The sequence below is a fragment of the Trachurus japonicus genome, chromosome 5 (assembly GCF_045865225.1).
Source record: "Trachurus japonicus isolate A0001 chromosome 5, Traja_1.0".
NCBI lineage: Eukaryota > Metazoa > Chordata > Actinopteri > Carangiformes > Carangidae > Trachurus > Trachurus japonicus.
The window spans coordinates 13335776-13359646 of NC_140911.1; the positions used below are offsets into that span (position 1 = coordinate 13335776).

At 42.7% G+C, this 23871-nt stretch overlaps 1 protein-coding gene across 32 annotated transcripts in view; it reads right to left on the bottom strand.

The window, feature by feature from the left end:
• The window catches only part of foxp1b (forkhead box P1b), a 149116-nt gene that overhangs the window by 39182 nt on the left and 86063 nt on the right, over positions 1 to 23871 (bottom strand). For 25 of the 32 annotated variants that reach the window (XR_015035839.1, XM_085776425.1, XM_085776419.1 and 22 more), the window contains one exon: positions 15714 to 15863. Coding sequence is in view for 24 of the 32 variants with exons in the window: in XM_085776425.1 (XP_085632551.1) it covers positions 15714 to 15863 (150 nt within the window). In the remaining 8 variants the exon portion in view is untranslated. Of the gene's footprint in view, positions 1 to 5369; positions 5809 to 15713; positions 15864 to 23871 lie in introns of those variants that run through there. The other 7 variants (XM_085776431.1, XM_085776430.1, XM_085776429.1 and 4 more) reach the window with 4 other exon arrangements.

Here is a 23871-nt window from a genome sequence, read left to right on the forward strand (position 1 = left end):
CATTAGCAGCAAGAGGGATTGTATGCTTCTTAACCTATTGATCAATGTAACTACTACCATTTAATCCTGTGCTGAAGGAGTGAAAATCTGCCTAAGACTGGGTCCTATTGAGAGGAAGGGCGGGAGGGAGCACTTTAACTGAAAAATATTGCCCTGGCCTCTGTATCATGCCCATTTAACGCAAACACAGGACGCCAGTCGCCATTTAGAGCACTCCCATATGGTGCACTCCCTTATCTCTTGGATAACATCATGACTCCAGATGATCCACAAAAATATATCACCATCTAAAGATAGTCTAAAAGAAGGCTCGTACTGGGCTAATAACTGGAGGGATCCACTGAGCCCAGCTCTAATCTACTCCACCAATATGAGGGTGTGAAAAAGAGGACATTCTGAGGATGCCAGAAATAGCTGATGTTTATGAATTTCACAAAGGTGTGGTGCTCTCCAGGTGCCTCCCATACATAAACATTCAAACCTGGAACATTCTCACACAGCTGCAGAGTGACTGCAGGCAATATACTGTACCAGCACAGGCCTGCTGGCCAAACACACACACACACACACACACACACACACACACGACAAAGACACACAAGCACACACAAATCTAAACTGTGGCATGTTAACTGTCACAAGCACATAGGCACATGTGCAGCCTATAACACACTGTATATTTTCCATACAGAGAATAATCACATGCCTCCTCTGTTTGTTCAGTATGAAACTATAAATATATAACTGCCATTGAGTATAAATGTTTATAAAAAATAAATTAACATGTTTTTCCTATTTAAAATAATTACAGAAAATTTGTCTAAATATTCATTTTTCTGAAGATTAAGGCTCAGTCATTTCATATCACAATGCACAGCTTCAACACACACACAGTACAGCATGCATTTGTCAGTAAGGACACCGACAGCTACCTTTCGAGCGCATACGACTCAATGTATGAAAATCTAATGAAGGAGCACAAACCACACATCTGAAAACATTGAGAGTTACTGATTCAGTTAATGAAGACGCTCCCCGAGCACCCGACACCCCCACCCCCCACCCGCTTCTATCACAGCCAGAGGTCAAAGCCTGGTGAAAAGGAGTAGGGGTGAACAGGGCTGTAAGATAGCTCCTTTCCCTGCACTGAGGCAATTAAGAGGAACAGAAATGAGGGACAAGGAGGTGAATATCAGTGAGACCGGCACAGACGTTTCACTGGCCGCAAAGGTACAGGATGGCTGAGAGGGGGGGAAAAAAAGAAGAAGAAGAAAAAAAAGAAAAGCTTAAAAAAAAGAAGAGAATTATCAAATTTTCATTTGTGCTCCCTGGGGTCATCTTGTTTTGTAGGGGCATCAAATGGAATGGAGAAGTAAAAAAGAAATAACAAGCCCTAGAGAAATCACAGAGTCTAGTCCGTTTGATGCTGTTGTTTTACCTTGGCCTGCAGTGGCGCAAGGAAACGACTTCCCATCCTGACTGTGATCTCCTGCATGGAAATGTCACCAAAATGAGGATTTCACGGGAGCTATTGTACTTAAGTGAAGTGTGAACATAATTAGTCGCCGACAAGACTGGGAAGACTAATTCCATATTACCCATTCAGGTTGATTGAAATCTCTGAGGTGGAGAACATTTATTCTTTCTGCAAAACACAGAGGCAGCACACTCACAGCCTTTTCCCATAATAATAATAATAATAATAATAATAATAATAATAATAACAATAATGATGATAATAATGATAAAAATAATAATGATAATGTAAAATGAAATATAAATTGTTACAAATATTAAGTGTACAAAATCACAAACTACACACGCTTCAATATTTAAAACAAAACTACTGGACAGAAGTGCTCATCCCTACATGTGTTAAAACCTCTGTAATTCCTCTCTCGTCATCCACAATCAAGCTGTTTTAAAAATGTTTACAGCTCAGATAAACAGGATAATCACAGCCACATTTTGTCTCCATATACGACACACTATAGATTTTGGACGTGGGGAGAGGGGGTGTGAGGGGGATGAGGCTCAAATCATTCGCAGCAACTGTAAAAACAAAAGTTAAGATTGCATTTTAATTAACTTCTCGCCTACAAACAAACAGGTTTTTTCGCCGGAGCTGGTCCCAGTGTCGGGTTTAAACAAACAAACTGCACGGAGAAGTGAGCAGCCTTCCACCCCAACAATAACAGCTGAGCTGCTCACTGGACGCTGTTTCCCACACTGGAGGTACATGTAGACCCTAGTGCAGGTGATCACTGCTGAGAACACGCACACACACACGAACACGAACACATGCACGCGCGCACACACACACACACACACACACACACACACACACACACACACACACACAGCAACCTTTGCATCACCATGTTTGAGTTTTCAAAATTGAAAATTATTTGTATTTTTTTTTTTTTAAATATTTTTGATTTTATCTTTTATCTACAATAAAAAAGTAAACATTTCTTGGGAAAATGTATATGATTTCAATTATTAATATGATTATTTATAGCAGTGATAATAACACTTGCTGTCTTCTTTTTCTTTTTAGTTATTTAGAAGTGAACATTTATGAACATGTGTAAAAATTCATTTGAGTGCCCCCCTTAAAAAAACCAAAAAAACCCTAAGTGCTTCATTGCATTTCTGATGTGTGACTCAATGTCTTGTCACTCTTTCTGACCTTTCAAGCCACACCTCCAAGTGCACATTTCACAGCCACACAGCAGCGTTTGAGCTCTGAAACCTGGCTCGCAAATCCAGGGTGACAATTACTATCCTATAGTATACACCACCGTTCACTGTTTCCGCCTTTCTCCTTATACCGTCACCGTTGGTGTGAACTGCGTGCCTGTGATAGATGGTTTACCAGCTCAACACAGTTACGCAACGACGCACGTCCTCAGATGCATTATTTGAGTCAGTTGAGATTTAATTAAGATCACAGCCTCTAAAATCCCATTCAAATGAAACTGTAGTCTAAAGACAATGGCTGACACGTTCTCGTGTAGATTGTTTCTATTCTTTGCACACCAGTAACGCAAAGCTAATCCTTGTTTCCATGACGGCAGACAAGAGGGCCACAAATTGTGTTGCTTCTTGACACTCGTAATGTTGTTGTGTTATGTGACTCATATAGAGTATACACAGCCAATTAATTTAATTATACAAAAAAAGACAGTCAGTGTCAGCGGTAGGTTTATAGAATTAAGCAAAAAACAGGATGTGACTGACTGAATTTTTCCAGGGGCAACGTGTCAATAGCATCATGATCACGTCCTTTACAGTTTTTAAATATATAGGTCGTGGCATAGTTGAGTTTTGAAAAAGACTCCGCCACCAAACACTCTACACACCATGTAATCTTGTCATTATCCTCCCATCTCAACCCTTTGAAACACATGGCATCTCAAGTGTAGAGTTAATCTTCCTATCTGAAACAGAGACGCACACGTTCCAGGCAATAATGACCCTTAAAGAAAATGAATGAAAGCCGTTTTCAAGTAAAAACATGTTTTAGTCAGGAAAGCCGGGGAGTAACAGCAGAGAGCAGCTGGTGGCTCACTATATCACTGCTAAACTATTCCCCCATCCCTGCTCTCTGACTTGCCTGCCTGCTCCAGTACAAAGCGAAGACCGTCCCTGTAAAGGATACCCCAGCGAGCCGTGGGGCTCTGCCGGCTACCCCCCTGTGCCCCCCTCTCCGGGTACACAGCTAATATCTGGTTGCCTATGTCATGGTTTAGAAATGACAGGTGCTGGCAGCCCCTTGCCTTGACAGGCCACTGCACAAATAACGCCCCTGCCTGAAAGGGCTAATGCACTACTAATGAACAATAAATCAACTTTGATTACAAACTGTCAACCCAATCAGCTCGCACTCCAGCTCTCCCAAACTGCGAGCCTCGGCACAGCTGCACGGCATTACGGTGCACACTGGCCTGTTTAGGCTTCGCTCTCCTCCTTCTCACCCCTCTGATAGTCTCCTCCACTATTCTGCTCCATCTCTCCTTTCTGTCAGGCACCCACATTTCCAGACCTGATGCAAGGTGCTGAAACATTGCACCCAAAAAAAGAAAAAAAAGTTTCAGCTACATGGTGAATGCAAACATGTGAATCCTTTCTATAGTCCCACAAGTGTCTTACTTAAAATTATTGGAGTAAAAAATACAGATATACTCGGGGGCATTAAACAACAGAAAGTCTGTAGCTGATTTCTGTGTAAAAGCTCAAAGCTGTCAATCTGGACTCAAAGTTGACAGAAGAAAGAATGAAAGAAAATGACCACAACTTTCCCTCCTGAATGTACTCTACAGTCCCTTTGTTGCAAGTACTAACACACACAAACACACACACACACAGGCAAAAACATTCACACACTCTAACTTTTCAGGAAGATATGAGCGATGACATTTGGAGTGACAGCGTGTCTCCAATGTGGTTTTGTGGTGACGGTGTCAAATATAGAGCTGTGCCAGCCTCTGTCTTAATTCACTGTGACACCATGAGGAGAGTGAGGATTAGTCCAGGCCATAGCCTGAGAGCAAGCAAAGTCTGACCAGCACTCATTACCTCAGAGCAACAAATCACCCCAAAACACACAACCAGCTAAGCCCAACCAATAACAACAAATAATAAAGTAATAAATAAAATAAGTCAAATCCTTACTACATAATATAAATGTCTCACCCTGGGAGTGTTTTAAATAATGACATAATAATAACAAAAAAACAATACATTTTGAGCAAAGCAACAATGTAAAAGAGAAGACAAACCTGTGTCCTGTTTTTCCTAGAACTTTCCATAATTCAAACAGCACACAGTACAGTGCTGGATCCTGCTGAACTGGTTAGCTCACTATCAGCAAAGTAAACAAAACTAAACAAACAGTGTGAAATGGCAGTGAGAAACTTCACGTAAAAGGTCAGGAATCTAATACTGTAACTGACAAACAAGCACCGCAAAAGGAAACTGTTGCACTGACTAAAAGTGAAGAGCTGAATTTCTGACAACCATCAACAGCAGAGTTTACACAGATAAACAGGAGCACCCAATCCATACAGTCTCATTTTGAGATGCAAAACAATCTGATACAGTAAATCACTTGCTTTTCATGTACTTCTCCTTTCACAACAAGCCTGTAAACTGTCAGTGTCTCACCGGCAAAGTAAGTAAGCCCTGGATAACTGCTCCTCTCACACAAACTGCATGACAAAATTAACCAATTACAATGATAGAACATCAACGGTAGACAGACAATAAGCCTCCTTTTCTCCTTCTCCCCGGTCAAATTAAATTGTCAAGTTTTTTTTTACACAAGAAAGCTGGCAAAATCACAGAAATCAATCATATTGACAAACCTGACAAACTCCATTTAGCTGGCAGGGTAAACAGAGTGCCGGGCCACGCGGTGTGGAGTGAAGCAGAGCGGAGAGCACGGCAGCAAGGGAAAGAGAGAGAGAGAGAGAGGGAGAGAGAGGGAGGGAGAGAGAGAGAGAGAGCGTTCAAGTGAGGGAGTCAGTGAGCGAGAGAGAGAGAGAGAGGTAGGGAGAGTTAGAGGCACACAGGCAGGGAGGCTGAGAACAAGCGCTGCTGTGCTGTGGAGTCTCCAACCTTCCTCAGGATACAGACAGATTGCACGCGCAAGGTTGCTCCCTGGCTGACAAGATACAAAACTATCCAATCAACCACGCCCTTCTCCACCAATCACAACCAGCCCTCTAAACATAATCAATTCAAATGGGGCCACACAATAGGGAGCCGCGGGCTGGGCTGCAGGTGAACCCGTGCCTTTGTGTGGGGGCCCCTTTAAAAAAAAAGAAAAAAGAAAAAAAAAAGACACAGTTGACGGCTGTTAACCCTTTGACCCCAGGCGGGACTCCGGCCGTGCTATTGAAACAATGGGAGCCTAAAGAAAAGAGGCCCTTTAATTAAACAACAGATAAGTAAACACAGCTATCCAGAGGAAAGAAAGAAACTGGCCCCGCTATCAGCCCCTTTATTGTTCTGTTAAATGGAACTGTTTACAGTGCCAGAACAAAGACACAACTCATTTCACATGCTGAAAACAACAAATGCACAAACAATTCAGATGCTTTGTAGTTATTTGGACTTTTTCTTCCCTTTTAAATTTCCCAAGCTGATACCACATGTATTTTATTTTTGAATAAAATAATGCATTTATGAGAACAGTTTGTTTTGCCTTGTATTTCCTGGAGTAATACAAACGTGTATACAATGTGGAGACCACAACATGCAACTCGTTGCAATACACTATGTTTGCGTGTATTTGGCTATTTAAAAAAGAATCAGCCACAACAGTGCAAACTTTTTTTCTGCTCAGTTTTTAAACACTTATATTCCAGTTTGGTCTCAGACAAGCTAAAAGCACTTTCATTAATAGCTAACATTACACCAGCTACCAGGCAATCCATCCAACTCCATCCCAATGAGAGCAATTAGCTGTCATGATATCATCACACTCTTTAACATCCATGTGCACTCAGTGAGGGAAAAAGACAGGGGAGGAAAACAGGATCCTGCCACCTACTGGAGATCTCACTGAACTCACCAGGAGAGAGAGAGAGAAGGCAGAAAGAAAAGCCTCTACCTCCTCTCAATGTATATATTTATATACAGTACATATATACATACATGCAATCTTCCAACAATGTTACATCTCAATATTTGTTTTAATTTCAACTCCATGTGTATGTTTTACTTTTTCATACAAACTGTAGGAATCATCAGGAAATTAAAGGAGTTGCTAATCAGACCTACTTTTAGTGATAACAATAAAATCAGGTTCACTAAGTTTTGCAGCGACTTAACAGTGAATTAGAGGAAAGGCATGAGGCAAGATTAACACCTCACTTTGTTAATTATCATAACAATAAACACAAGAGCTGAATAACGGAGCTCTAAAACACAGCTCATATCAACAGCTATAAACCCTTGGCCAGGGATGAAGGAATGTTCATGGGACGCATTCCAGTCCGCAAACACACTGGTAAAATAAACAGAGCGCCTGCATAACAAGCCACTGCTCTCATCTGCTAATAACTAACAATGAGCTTTGCTAAGCTGGCCTGACCTATATAAATTATTGACTGGGACACCTCAAGTGTCAAAAATGACAATTCCAATACATATCATAGGGAATAATTAAGTGGAAGAAAAGGCGCTTTTATTTTCTATCTGACACTCTCAAGACAGCTCACACAAAAAGACAGTGACATGCAGGCATGTGCTTACAAATGCATGCACACGCACACACAAATACACACATGCACAAAGTGGTTTAGGCAACGGCCACACTCTTCTCCCCCAGCACTCTCCCTGGGGTGGTATGTCGGCGTATTCTCAATAAAACACCTTCTTAGCAGTAATAGGCCACTGTTCTCATTTCAACGCTCCCAAAGGCCTCATGATAAATTTAGCAGACACACAGTTCAAGCTTCTCCTCTCACACACTGTCTTTCTAATCCATTGCCTCTGTGCCTGCGCTATGTAAAATAATTACACATATGTGTCGATGCGATACACACGCTATATAGATTTTTTTTCTTTTTGGTTCTCGTGCACTGAGAAACATCAATATCCTTGAGCCTTGAACCCGCGTCCCCTGTGATAGTTTACAGAGAGTACTGAGCGACTGTGTTCATGACAGAGTGGATGACATTATAAAATACTCCCATTTCCTGCTTGAGTTAGAGTGAAAGTATGAGTTAATGTCTGGTCTGGCCAGAGCCGCTCGGCTCTAGCTAAAGATAACGAGTCAGCTCCGATTACAAAGCCTTCCCAAAACACTAACACAGCCAGTGAATAAGCTGCACTGGCATGCCAGCCAGTGTCTTACTGCTACCAGAGAAAGAGACGGAGAGAAGCAGAGGGGAAGTGGTGGAAAATACACAACTACACTCATTCCTTTTCTTGAGAGGCTCTGGTGACCTGGACTATTGTCATGAGAAAACAAACACAGTCTGTGTCCCTGTGTGTGTGTGAGAAGTAAATCATTGTTTACTGATGGAGGGAGTCAGCAGGGCAGGTGTGGGACCTGTATAAATAACAGCTGCTCTATATAATATCACCAAGGCAACAAAAGTACTTTTTACATTCACATCAGTATACCATAATGTGGGCTCTTTCTCGTGTTGCTGTATGTTTTATATACACATCATATGTCCAGCCATCAAAGTCAACAGAGACACAAAGCATTTCATGACAGATATAAATCAAACACTTATCAATTGTGTTTTCCAGGCTACATCTACAACACTTAGACTTTGCACAATTCTGAAAGAGCCTACATTTGATTTGAGGCAAAAACTGTTATTTGCGGAGCCACTCACTTGCACTGACACCAAGCAGGATAGTTGTATGTCATTTCTGCAGCAGCAAAACAACAGCACAAAAGCCCCTTTGAAGAGGTGGAGTAGTTTCACTGTATTTCTATTTTGAAGTCAAGGATAACAAAACCATTAGCCTTTATTTTACTTGACTTAATTTTTAATGTTAGCTGCACATATTTTTAGTTGGTTATTTACTTGTTCCTAACTTAAACTGTTTCATTATTTTAATACTACTGAGTCTAATTTATTGCTGCTCATGTGTTTTTTCTTGTGTGTGTGTGTGTGTGTTTTAAGATTTCAATTGTATTTCACTTGTTTTGACATGACAGTGATCTCACCTTTTAACATCTGCAACCTAGCAATACTCCCTCTGATACTCGAAATAAGTCATATTTGGAGTGAATGAGGTTATCACCCGAAGCAGAGTAGAGTTACAGTAAGTCACGCCTGAGTCACCATGTTCCTCCTGGTCTATTATATACGAGTTTGGTTATTTACTTTTAATTTCAGCATTCAGGAACACTTTGTTTAGTCAGCACATGTGAACTCTTGTATTTCCTGAGGTGATAGCCAGCGTATAACGGAGCTTCAGCGTGTACCGTCTAGTGTGGTTTTTCACTTAGTCAAAACAAGAACACTTAAAGGTTTGAACAACATCGATTTCAGGAGGTGGGGGAATTTTCTGCCTTGTCTTGTTTGATGATTGATTCATCTTTGATTTAAATCAGAAGCTATATTAATACACAGAAACTCAGTGCAGTACAGGATTTAAAATAAGCAGTAACAATGTGTGTGGGGGAGGTAAAAATAACTTGACCACTAAATTTGGACGAAGCACCCATCAATTTGATTACACTGCACTGTAATTAAGCTGTTTTGACATCTAATTGCAAATACATTAGATCTCGTATCATGATCACAATTTTTTGGGCAGAGAACAAGCAAGTTTTGTCTGTGGGTGGCTCCTGTCATCGCGTTTTACAGAAGACTCTCCAACTGGGGCGCACGGTGAACTGATAACACCGTTAACGACTGTGATTAACTGTTAAGCTAAGCTTGTGTGTGGTGTTATTAAACAGTATTTGTTAACTTGTCCTGTTTCCAACAATGACCAATAAAACTCCTCAGGCACATTCCTGGAGATAATAGATGTAAATGACCACTCTACTCTTCAAATTAATGAGACAAGCACCACAATTGCAACAGAACAAACTAAGGTTACTGTGTTTTCATGCTTTTTCTCAAGACTGGGTGTGACTACACGGGTGACTAGGCTGAGCCCTGTGACAGTTTACGGTGTGATGTCCAACACAAATATAAAATACAACTCCAACAAATTATGTCCTTGTGTAGCTGAAGGCCCTTCTGTGTCTGGATCCCTCTTACGCTGTCTGAGTGAGATGATATTTCTCTTGCTTTTCTCTAACAAAAAGTGAAAATGGATTCAAAGAGCTGCCTAAAGTGTGCGACGACACCCAAAGAGAAACCGCATTGTGAGTTGATGCCGACTTGACTGCACCTTGCATGGCTGTTAGTGTATATTAATGCTATGGTTGACTGTGCTTCCATCCATCCTTCCACCCCTCCGCAAAGGGCGTGTGAATCACTCCAAACAACATACACTTGACATCAAGATATAGCGCCAGAGGATGACACAAAGATACAACAAACTTTAAGGAGATGTGTGTGGGTGGGTGTGTGTGAGTGCGTGTGTGTGTATCTGTATCTGGGTGGATGACTGAGTGGGGTGGAAGGTTGAGAGGGTTCACCGCTTGAAGAGAAACATCAGGCCTTAAATGAAAAGAGGATCCTGAAAATGGTAGAGTGGCTCCCAGTGCTGTGACTGGAGTCAATTCGACAGTCATCGTCTTGGCCGGGAGAAAACAGCCCCGCCTCCTCCCCGTCTCTCTCTCTGCTGCCTCCCACCCCACAAGTCTCTGCTTGGCTGTGTGGAATCGGGACAGATGACTTCATTCTGACAGGATTATCCCAAACCTGGTTCTAATCTATACAATACACATAATACATTTTTACAATATGACAAGGAAAACAAGCAGCCAAAGAGACAGCTTGATCCCGGGGTTCCACGCAAGCACCGGCCTCTGTGTTGTGTTGATCATTCCTGACAGATTGTATCACCTCAAAGCAACGCGCGCGTCAAAATGAGATTTCATTACGGCATCACCTTGAGACTTTTTACAAACACAAAGCCGTGAACCCCTTCCGAGGATCACGCACACAGCTGATGAATTATGGGAATTTACCTCTCGAGACGCTTTCGCAGGCTGACACGGAAGCTACTCTGAGGGACACTTTGCTTGAATATCGACACCTGGGGGTAAAGGAAGCTTCAACCTAGAGTATTCAGGATAAAACACGACACTCTTAAGAGTTATAGGATGTGATCGATAGCCCTCTCATGTCCAAATGCTAGATTTGACACTAGAAACAGCAGCAGGTTGACGTAGTTTAGCTCTAATCCTGAAAACATGGGAAAAGGCTCCTCTAAAGCTCATGAGCGGACATGTTTAAACTAATTTGTTTAATCCAAGCAAAAAATCCGGAGTGTAAAGTGTAAAAACATTGTGGTTTTACTCCAGTCACTTCTCTGATCTGGCAACCTCATGGCGACAACCAGACTCCAGTCTCACTATTTCCCCAGCTGCAGCCGGTAGCTACAAATTGTGGTGAGACCTTTTCATCTCGCTTACTGGCACAAATGACTCTATTTCCCCAAAATGTCAAACTAGTCCTTTAAGTGCCGATACAGTTTGAATACAGCAGAAGGTATAAACTATGAAGACTTATTTTGGTGCAAGTGGTTATGTCCACATGCTCTGTGAATTATCTCCTGCCCTGCGTGAAACAACCTGCAGAGATTTGAACGTTAATAGACTGGTTAATCTTGGCAGGCTTAGAGCAGTCGTTAACTCAATCAATTAGAAACTGGCAATGCTTTCATTTGGTTCCGAGTGTTTTGGGAATGTGCCACCTCTCCTTCTGCCTCTATATGTTCAGCACTTCTTCCTCTTGGTCCATCTTTCCTTTCCTGTCTTTCAGCTTCAGTATTTTTCTGGTCTAAAATTACTTCAGTTTTTAAAAAATGTAAACTCACATTGTCTCGCTCAGGTCTCCCTATATCTCATAGCATCTAACCCAGAACATTAATCCAGTCTTGTGCTCACTGTCACCTCGCCATTGGGCTACCACTGTCATGCCACTTTGGGCCACTGGCCGACTGGGCTGCGGGAACACCTCGAAATGCTGCCTCAGATCACCCTGCAGCACTGGCTGAGCTCCAGCTGACAGGCTTCGGCCTAGTGCTCTAATGACTTACAGATTGGAGCGCTGTGGTATACATGTGTCAGGACAATGCCATGGGCCTACTGCAAAAACAGTAGGAGAGGGAGAGAAAGAGAGCCGGCGGCTTCTCCCTGTCCTGTCAGACAGAGGCTTGGCCCCTGGATTGTGTCACATCACGCTTCCCCCCAACAGACCACAAATGAAGGATGTGAAGAGCAAATGTGGGGAGGAGGGGCGTCGGAGGGGCGCTCTACAACTTAAAAGGCTTTCATCCTGTAAACTGAAAAGACATTATCTTTTGACCTGGAGATGCCCTCTGTGAGGCTGTACACTATGGTGTGAAAACACAGACAGAAAGAAAGAGAAAGAAAAAAGCAAAGTAGAAGAAAGAGGTGAGAATTGTGGCTTCAGCTACTAATACTATAGATAAGAAAATGTCTACTGCTATGTTTTGAAACATTATCGGTGGTTTCTATGTGTGAAGAATAACAAGTATGGCACCTTTGACATCATGAAAATGTTCAATGCAACATTTATCAGATTATGGTGAATAGTATTTCTCATTATAAAACAAAAGGCCAACACATAATTATAATAAATACAAAAAACAAAGAAACCCAGAGGATAGAGATGTTCTTTTACAGTGGCTTCAAACTCCTTACAAAGACACTCTTCACTTTATGATGCTCTCAAAAGTGTGAAGGGAATTTTATCATCTCCTTCCCTCAGCTCTGCAGACTGTGTATGCTCTGACTGCAGCTGCGTCGGTTAAGCCTACAGTATCTTTACCTCCCTACATTATTCACCTGCCTCTTCTGCAACAGCCATTCATCCATTCTCATTACAATCAGTGCTGTACACAAAAATGTCATTCATGCAGGGTTCACACGGGTAAGTTCGGCTGGCCACTGGCCATGTCTCACACTGTACCAGTGGCATGAATAATGAAGTCCAATCTCAGGTATAATTGTAGACAGGTTACGAGCGCAATCTCAGCATTACGCTGACAGGGAGGACACCATGTTGACACAACATCTTCGGCTCAGCTGAATGCCACATAATCCCCTGTAGGAGGTGGATGCCTACCTAAGATCCCTCGCAATGAGGTGTAGTTAACCAGCCAGGCTTGTGAGCAACACCACAAATGAGCTTCAATTTCCCCCTACCCCCACCTTGGTGCTGGTGGACTATCAGCGAGGGTCCGACAGTGTTGTTCCTAATTACCTATTTCTCCACTCCTGATCCTGCAGCTGGCATAATTAGTTACCTGGGGCTTCAATCCAATTTGAAGTGATGACAAGAAAGTGATCCATGAAAAAGTAATAAGTTAAATCCAATTTCAGCCTGCCTCTAATTAAATGCACATGGAACTAATGAGTCAAACCCTACCATTTCACTGATAATGGTAATTAGCGAGGTGGGAGTTGCCGGCTCTTGTCGTCGTGCCACTGTAGGTGTGAAGCGCAAAAGGTAAAAGTGGCATGGATTCTTTTAATTACACGTGTCATTCTGTCAATGTAATTTACTGGCTTTTTGACCAGTCAAGTATGTTTAGCTGCTTTCCAGCCGGCGCAGCTGCTGTTTGTATATGTAGTCTGATTAAAGCACCTCTAGGCTGCTGAGTATACAGAGGAGGCATCTTCATCCAGAGGCAGCGGTGGGCGGTGCAGGGGTGAGATGGGTGGGGGTGCATGTGTGTGTGGTGGTGGTGGTGGTGGTGGGGGGGGGGGCACACCACTGTTGGAGATATAAAACCAAAGAGCCATTTAATGCTGATCAAGGATTCTGAGGCTTGTTTGACTCATATTTTTTTCCCTTTACTACTCTATGCAGGTCATTTTTTTCAGATGTTCTGTATATACTGTGCTTCATTATTTTTGATTTGAATAAGAATGAATTGGAAAGTGAGTCACATCTCCAAATGAGTAAAAGTCTCTCTGCACATCTCCTTGTGCCTAATGGGAAGACCGCTGAGATGAATGGAGCCTCGTCCGCAGATCAGGTGCTTTTATGGGGTGTCAGCTTACTACACAGCCTCATAATTGTTGGATCATGTCTTTTGATGACCCAGTCCAGCTCAACAGAGAATCATTATCCAGGCTGTGTGATGGAGATAGTGAATGTTCTGTATGTGCAGAGGGCTCCTCCAAGCTCGGGTTTGTTCTTAAAAGAGGAAGTGAGATGAGACTCAGACCGTTACCCTCTGGTGTTTCACAAAGTGTGTTTGTGAGAGAGAGAGAGACACACACATACACACAGAGAGACAACAAGAGAAACCTCACCAGCAGAAAACCATGAGTGCAGAAGAAAAAAAAAACAAAAACAAATGTAATACATCCACACACAGAGCAGCGCACTGATGTTTATGTATGAACACTTGGCTTTAATCTGTGTGTGTATGTGGCTGGAGTGTGTTTAATTAGCAGAATATATAATTCAGAGATAAACAAACACTTGCCTGGACCTGTGGATCTTTCATAATGGCGGTTTCAACCGGGCAAAATGTAACATACGACATTAGAGAACAGGCAATTTATGGTGTCAGTCAGATACTACAGCAAGCCTGTGCTCTCTTCACAAGAACAGGGCAGGGGAGGGGAGGGGAAGGGATGTGGGGGAAAGGGCCCGACTCTCTTTTCAATAGCTGAGTGACAGCTTGGCCAAGCTCTCTGTATACATTAATAAATTAGAATTTTAATTTTCTCTTTGTCTGCAGGAGATGGTCTAGTACTTCACTATGTACCAACAACTGGCTGTACGCTGGAATCTGCCGTTGTGGTCCCCTCTGTTGACCTCTGCAGCACAGTTCCCTGCCAGGCTGGGGAAACTGTTTAGTTTGATCCTTTCAACTTATTTGAATCCTGACAAATATGCACACAACTGAAAGGTCATCACAGTCATATTTCATCCTCTGGAGCTATTCCGAAGACATCTGCACAACAAAGAGGCTTTTTCACAACCTGACATTAGACCTAGCTGCTACAATAGCTCATTAAAAAGGGCCCCCAATGGGATAGTAAGGGTATTAAATATTATATATATACACACATAGAGAACAGGGCCGCCGTATTAATTACCAAATATGCCCCCAAGTCGTTTGCAATTTCACACTGACACAAACAACCGCTCCTGGTTCAAACAAAGATATACATCTTTGAGCCAGCTGATCTGAAATTAATGTGAATATTGCATCAGCAGCGCTGTTCTTATGGAAACTGAAAAAGATCTGAATAAACATTGTTTTCCCATATGTTTTTTTTTTCTCTGCATCACAAAGGCAGTCCAGATAACTGTCCTAAAGCCTCCTCAGCCTCTCCCACCCCTCACTTCTATCCAGCCCTCCACCTGGATAACCCGCCCCTCTTATGGGCTCCTCCATAGCACCTCCTGCTGCTGGTGTAGGGACCTGCCTCCTTTAAAAAAAAAAAAAAAGTGTGTGTATGTGTGATAAAAGGCAAACAGGGAGAGCATGGAGCTTCCTCTGCCTGACCAGACTCACTTCTCTGAGCTCGCTCACTTCTCTCTTTTCTCCTCCCTCTCTCCTGATCTAACCGAGGCTGCACAGTAAAGCTGCTGGTGGGGGTGGGGGGCGTTAGGGTCTTCAATTCTGGATCAACCACATATAACAACATGTGCAACTGCACTTGAACCATCGTGGCACTGGTGAATGAGCTCATGGCCACATCGATCCTTTACCCACACTCTGTATATTTCACAACAGCGCCCGTATCTTCATCGTGATAGTGTTTTTACGCTGAGATTTAGATGACACATGGTTGGTTGTGTGTGCATATGTGTGTGCTGCTAAATCACACATAATGCGCGAGCAAACATAACTGCACATTTTGCACTGCCAATTATAATTTCCTGTTTGTGAACTTAGTCAAGAGCTGGGCTTTTCTTGCACGTCGTGTTCTTGTGGAAGCTGCAAAAGTTCACTTCTTTTTTTTTCTTATTTGAGCAACCACAAAGTCATATACCTGAGCCATCCAATGATCGTGAGCTAATAAATAAGAAGAGTTTCTGAGAATGACAACATATTTGCAGTACCTGGAGGCTTTGCTGCTTGTCGTTGGCTTTGGGGGATTTGCGGCCAGTGTTTTGTTGAGACTGCAGTTGCTGTGACTGGGACTGCTGCTGTTGTTGCTGCTGCTGTTGCTGCTGCTGCTGGAGGAGGATCTGCCGAGCCACCTGGAGAGCCTGATAGAGAAATATGAAAGAAGATTTTTGAAATGCTAGAATGCTAAAAGTCCCTTGAGAGCACTTTGATGCCTATTATCAGAGCACATGTATCCCCTTACAACAATATTCCCCTGGCCTTCTGATAGATAACAAACAAACATCACAGACAGTCTTTTCATACTCTGCCATTCAGAGTCATAAAGCTATTGCTGGTATAAACAGTTTCTCCACAAACAGACAGGGAACAATGATCAGATGTCAAAACAAATTCTCAGACAGCAAGAAGACAAAAAAAAAATCTACTGCAGTCACCCAGAAGAAATATTTATCTGTTGATAAGATGCACTAACAGCAAACACATATTGTCAAAGACAGTAATCAGGACTTTTGATCCTCCTTTAGCTCAGCCAAACTCCTCTCCAGAAAGCAAATAAAAGGCTTTATGGCTGCTTCAAATATCTGTTAAAGGACACGGCCTTCTCAGTGGAAAACAAAATACAGTGCAGTCACATGTTTATTACTCCAGCTACTCCCTTTTCCCTTACGATAAATAATCAAACATGCCATCCAGAGCAAACAAAGCTGGAGAGCGCTGGGGGAAAAAACACAGTGGTCTTGAAAACGGTCAGCGATACCAAGAAAAGCAAGCGTTGTGTTCCCACAGTGAGCTGGCCAGCCTCACACCTCCACCAGTAAACCATCTGGGTAAATAACTGGCCTCATTCTTTCCATGTTCCTCAGACAGTTGCTCCCACAATTAAACAAACAGTCGCGGGGCACATCCAAGCTCATCTCACACCACAGACAATCTTCAAGTTCCCCAGTCAATTATTTAAGAAGTTCGAAATAAATTTGTAAAAGTAAATGGTGGGATATTTAACAAGAAGATAGTGAGTGAGAGAGATAGAGAAAGATAGAGAGAGATAGAGAGAGGAAAAAACAAAAAAGAAGGAGGAAAAAAAGTTAAGAGCGACGTGTGAACAAGAGAGTGAAACCTGCGAAAGACTGTGTGAAAGTAAGATATCTGCAGAGGGAGGGCACATAGAAAAGCTTTGTGGACAGATGAAGAGATAGAAAATCTTTGAGAATTGGTCTTAGTGCCAGTAAAGTCAGACAATACTTTAAGACAGAGAGGGAAGAGATAGTCAGGGGGGTTGCAGCGAACAGCTGTATGACGGTCTGTGTGTGTGGGTGTATGTACTGACCCTCCCAAACACACGGCTGTCGGATGACATCATGAGGCATAAATATGACCACAAGCTACAAAGAGGCCACACTCCTGGCATTTAACCATGCTTAACTTTTAACGTGCATAAACTCTCCTTCTCTCTCTCAGAGCTCTTGTGTAAAAGATAAATGACGCCAGAGCGACATTCATCATTCTGCATGCCTAATTGTCTTCAGCGTGAAAATTTGTGAAGGGGAACCCCCCTGCATGCAAGTGCACTCATAAAGAAAGTGTATAAATTGAAACTAAGAACTATGTGAGCAAGATTCACTCCCACATACGATGACAATATTTACTTTACCTATCTGACATTTTTGGCAACAGGTTGTTTTTTTGTTTTTCTTCCTTCACAGCAACTTACAATCTGGTCAAAACATAAAAACTTGACTTCAGTTGAACGGGAAGCGGCAGTGGAACCGATGCTAACTTTTGAGATTGTCTGAAAAACATTACTATTATTCACACTCACAGGGGTCTTGTGTTTATTAGTTTATTAAAGATTATTCACTTCACACGTTTGTTGATTAAAAAGAAGTCACCTTAATTTCCAGCCACTCTGCAAAAGAAAAAATAAATGGATGAACAAAAATAAAATTTTATTATCAGATCACATATGTAAAACAGTATTCATAGCAATAATATAACTTCTCTTAGGTGGTGTGATTACTTTGAACTGGCAGTTCTGATAATCTCTTTGACAGCGCATAAACTTAAAAGTCAGTGACTAAAACAGATTCTTGCTTTGAGACACTGATAATTCAGAAGGAAAGTCCAGAGAAAAAAAGAAAGGCTGTAACAAAATCATTTGTGACACCCGAGGCGTGGTATTACGGGCATATTGAAGAGTAAACAAAGATCGCTGTTTTCTTTCCCCTGTAGCTGATGACACATGCAGTGAAATGTGTGTGTGTGCGGTGTGTGTCTGGGTTTACAACCGAGGGTGTTGGAACAAAGAGAGTTGAGTCAACAGGATATGATAGGAAGTTCAGACAGTAATGGATGAAGAGATACATTTCTGGGAAGTCTTCCCTCGCTTCATGTAAAAAGAGAAAAAAAAGACAGACTGCACACTTGCTCAATGACCAGTCACTACAAGTACACGCTGTCATAATCGGATGTCACGAGTCATATTTCAATGTTTATGGGTGTGATATTTAAAAAAATAAAATGAAGCAATAATTTAACTATGTTACTCAATCTATCATTATGATTATGTAATCACCACCTGAGCTTGAAGACCACTGTGTCCACACATGTATTTGTATCTTTGTATAAATCATTTACGAACAGTAAAAAAAGTTACTGGAGGAGTCACATGACAGTTTAAACAGTTAACGCAGCCTCCTGCTATTCACGGCAAGAGTTTCATCAAATTATTCTTTTCCAAATTAAGTGAGGGCAATAATTATGTGATCACGCACCATGCAAAACATAGTCAATGATCATCTTGACATAGGCAAATTAACTGAAATCACATTGCCGCCTGACAGCACATGCCTGGATAAGTTGGCTTAATAACTTCAAAATGTGAGTTTTAAAAGCCACAGATAGGAGATGAGTGGAACGCGGTTGTTGGTTGGTCTGAAATATAATGAGACTCGGAGGCGAGCGGGCCGAGGTCCTGCGTTGCGAGGTCTGCTCCACTCTTAGGAATGCTGCTGTCATGTTTGTATTTTAAAAAGGCCACTGGAGCTGGCATGCCTTCGAGAGGCCTAAAGCTGGGCTAAAATAACCTATTGTGAACTGTCACTGCAATGTTTACACAGCACCCACTCCTCTATTTCAGAGCTCTCCCCCCACCACTCCCCCAGCCTCCTCTGGAATTTATCTTCTTTTGATCTCCCATTCAAAGGAGTGGACGCTTGACAGACGTGCAAGTGCAAGAGCTGCTCCAGACAAAATGTGATAAACTGGAAACTGATGACAGGTGCAAGGCTTTCCATGCACAAAGGGGTATAATGGTGCAAATCAAGTGACAGATCAGCTTAAACTGATCAGTTATAAAGTTACAGTGGGCTATGAGCTACACTGCACACATGGTGAATGCTGCTGTGGGCAGTATTGTACTTTTTGAACCATGCTTTTTTTTTTTAATGGTACGAAGAGCAACAGACAAAAGAAGGATTTGTGATTTTGTCTTGTTGATACATAATACTGGATTTGTGTAGTTTGCATCATCTCTTATATAGAACCACAGCAGAGCTGTTATAATCTTAAACTGAGGTTGTTTGGAAGCAAGCTTGTTACAGCAATAACACAACTGCAGAGACAGACGCCTACACCTACACAATATGCATACGTTCATTATCTGTGTGTCCCACATGCACACACACTCACACACACACACACTTACACCATGAAGGGAGTGAATCCTTCAGGTGCTTTTGATTAGAAAACACCCTCCAGCACATGACGAGGTTTTATCAGCAACAAAGATGTCGCAATTTGGTATCCTCGTCATTTGCAATGCTCTTTTATTTTCTCCATTTCAAATGCGTTCAGAGTTTACACCCTCTTCCCCCTGTTAGCGCAACTTCCTCAATAAACAACAGGCATTTTATCTGCATCTACTTTCACACCATATTAGTGAATAGAGGCAGGAGCGTCTCTTATGTCCCTGGGCTATCACGCTGTGATAAGGGAGCTGCTAAGTACTGGATGTCTTTATGTGCAGTCTGCACATGTGGATTATTTACAGGCTTTGGGGTTTCCTGCTGCTAAAGCCAGCTCTGGGTGTCTCACAAATCCCAACTCAGAGCATTGCCACACAGTCAAGTCTGCTCTCTGCTGAATCCCTTGCTACCCCTTTTCCCACAATGACAAAAACCAGACACATTGCAGATCCATGTTTCTGTCTGTTCTCTCTTTTATGCAACTTTACTGACCCACGGTAACAATCAGAAACAGCACAACAGCCCAAGTCCAAGGGAGGCCTCAGAGTCACCGCATTTGCTTCAAATGTGACAGAAACACACTGCTCACATCACATTGTGCAAATGACAGGCAGAGAGAAAAGGAATGTGATAAAGGGTCCAGAGAAAATAGACATGATATGGGTAAATGTGAAGGGGAAAACAATCAGGAGGGAATCATTCGGGGTGTCTCCACCGGGAGTTAAACAGTGGGAAACGACGGGGCCAGCGATGTTTGTTCGGGCTCATCAACAGCGAGACCTCCTCCTCTTTTCCACAGCTGGGGAAGACCTTGAACGTGAAATGGTTTCAAGCAGATTGCTCCTAATTGCTAGAAGATGTGCAAGCAGGTGTAACCGGATCCCTGCGGCCACTCAGAGAAAAGGAGAAGGAACGAGATGTGCATCTGTTTGTGTGTTTCCGTGCTTGTGTGTGTGTGTCTGTGGGTGTGTGCTTCGGTGTATTTACTCAGCGGCCATGTTTCTCCAGGCTTTATTAGGCAGCAGAGTGTAGCTCAGAGACAGCCAGCAACAACACGACTAATAGGTTAGCTCTTAATGTAGTCCAGCTCAGAAGACACTAGCCCCTCTGGTCTCACTCTGCAGCCTCTACGGAGTGCAGCCTAAATGTCAAGGTTATCTGCTTGACTTTTTGACTGATGGCACGTCGCGACTCACCTGACATTTATCACTTCCACTGTTTCTTTTTCAAAGACGAGCCCTGTGCTCCCAAGCCGTGGCCCTAACCAAGCCGAAGAGGTCAGGCCCTCCTTCCGCCAGTTCTTCCACACAATCTGCTAGCATGCTAAGCTAAAGTAGCATCCTTCCACAGGCAAAACTGGAAAGTAAAGTTATCCAATTGTTTCAGATATTATGCTGTATAAGCTACTGTGGAAGTAGCAGTGCCAGTAGCATGAAATCAGCAGGCCTGGGGGTATAGCTGATCCTATATTCACAATACGACTAATAGCCGACTATGCAAACAGATAGTTATGGAATTCACTTGGAATACTGTCATTTTAATTGAAATGCATATGATTTTTTTTTATTTTGCAGCAGGGGGTGATTTTTAAACATGTAAGCGGATAAGCAGTGAGGATCATGTCTATTTATATTAATTGCACTTTTTTCTTTCTCTTTTCCTCAGTAATACAGACGTTTATCTGCAATGCAAAGCAGGGAAAAATCTAGTTTCCCAGTAAGTATATAATTAATGCCATTTCCAAAAAGCCACTCCACATGGAAAACAGGCCCTGATGCTCAAACCTTGTGCATTACAGGGCCCTCGCAACAACACTCTCCAGTCTGTGTTTAGATTTCCAAACTAATTCATGTAGAATACATAAATAAATCAACGTTTTATACCCACTTCAAACCATTAGATTCCCTTCCTTCTCTGCACTTTTCAACTAATCTATTAATATTTATGACAACGCTAAACATTTCAAATATCCACGTTTAAACAATAAGGCAGTACGTGCACTTACATAAGACAAAATTTGACGTCAATAATTTTTCTTTTCGTCCAACACACTTCTCCCTTGTAGCCCCCCTCTCTCTCTCTCCCCATAACAGGTAATGCAGAGCCCTGACAAATGTTTTTTGGAGAAAAAAATGACTGTTAGAAAAACAAGACGAAAGCAAAGTTATTAACTGTGAGTGGAGATAGAAGAGAGGGGGCTGTGAAGCAGGACTGATGATGGAGGGAGTGGAGTGAAAAAGGGAGAGGAGGAGGTGGTGGTGGTGGTGGGGGGGTCAGACAGATGGAGGACTAGAATAAGAGTGTGAAACAGAAAAGAGAGGTAAAAAGGGAGATGGAAAGAGAGGGAAAAAAAACAGAATGTAGTGGAGGGGAGGCGGAGGTTGCAGGAGGTGCAGAGGGGAGGGTAAACAGTGCCCCAACCAGGCGGTTCGGGCGCTCCGAGCCTGGTACAGAGGGGTCAGCCCCACCACCGCCCCCCACTCCACCTCCCAGCCCGGCGAGGTCAGCTCAGCTATGCTGGCCTGACAGCTTCCGTTTGCTGTGTGCTCGGCATTTGTTTGGATTCCCCAGCCTTGCTTAGCCAGCAGCTTAACAACAGATGGCTAAAGAAGGCCTCTATTCAGAGTGGTCTGGATAAGAAAATCACACCAAGGAAAGTACACAAGCTGCAGACAAAACACACAGACACACCACCAGCGCACGCTCGCACACACACACACACACATGCAAATTACATGGATTGTCAGAGTTGCACATGCTGCAAATGAGGCAATGGCAAATAAGGTTTTGCTTGCTGCAAACAGTTATTTCATTACCTACAGAAACGTATGCAAAGACACAATGGCGAGCCGCATGCAACAACATGCAAGTGGATACATACGCATGCACCGTGTTGTCTGATTATATCGAGCAACTTCCTGAGAGGATTCAGTAACCGAGCAGATCTCAGTGAAAGCATTTCCGTACCAAACCATTATTAAACGAATACTGTGTTTATTACAGCTTTAGTGCGGTGTAAACTCATAAACACCCTCCCGGAGTACAAGAGGAGCTGTCAACTAAATATTGTTTCTCTCATGAGTCGCTCTTCCACCTCAATTACGCCTTTCAACTTCACAGGCTCAGTATGATAAAGTGGCAGTAAAAATCATTCACATTAATACACCATTGTGCATCTGCTGCTAAAGGTAATTAAAGAAGTAAATGACTCATAAGAATAGACATATTAGCTGCAAAATGAAAGGCAACTGGGCTGCCTCATGAAAATATGTACCATTAAGATACTGCATTTTCATATTGGGGTAATCAGCTCCACTAGCCTGATGCTGATTTAATCCACTCCAGTGGAAAGTCTATCAGCGCACAGCCGCGTGTCACTGTCTCTCTTATGTCTGCCCGCCAAGAGCCAGGCGTGCTACTTTAGCATTGCCTGTGAATGACTCCACTAAAGGAGGGAGGTCACACACAGGCAAATCAGTCGGAGAAGCAGCCGATGCTTAGGTGTCATTTAGAGGCAGATGGAGCAAAAGAAGGAAAAAAAAGTGTGAGAGTGAGAGGAGGATAAAACGAGCTAAAAAGAGTAATAAAAAAATAAGAAGGCAAAAGCACAAACGATCTGGGAACAAAGCGGCAGGCGAATCTCAGCAGCCCCCCTCTCTCTGACCTCAGCTTTTTGTTCTGAGCATATGATGCCTCAGGATGCCCACCGCTGAATACGGTGATACTATCCGTCAAGTTGATGAAGTGGGAGGAAAAGAGCAGAGGCATGCTAACTGTGCTGAGTACTTAGATGGACTGTTAGAAAACACACACTCCTCCTGATTGCATCTTCTGTGGAAGTGTTGCATCACTTTGTAGCAGGGAGTGTTGTGCTTGGGAAAACGGGCGCTTCCAAAAACCCAGCGTGAGACCTAGAATACTGTGAGCAGATTTGATCGTGCTTGAATGATATTGTTTAGAATGGGAAGATCTATCTGCCCTGGTCTCATAGACGGAGGACTCAACATTATTGATACACCCGAGACTTCCGGGATAGGACCCATAAAACCTCCTAAATCTTCCAATTTAGTTGTGGTGAATATAGATGAATTTGGTCTGTTGGATGGTGCTTGAGGAGGGGAGGAGAGATCAGACAGTTGCCACAGTGGTGGAGCGTCACACTGCTTGGTGCCTATACTTATGCCCCAGTGTTGACAGCTGACCACTTTTCGGCCTCCACACCACAGGGCATGTTGATTAACTCTGTGCAGATGCAAAAGTAACTCATCTTGATGAATAATCCCGCTAATCAGTGAAGCAGACAACAAGCGTGACACTGCCCAAAGCAGATTTTGACTGCTGCCTTGAAGATGGATTCGTAATGACATCCGCCCAAAGAGCAGGCAAATATCTGCTTCTGCTGATT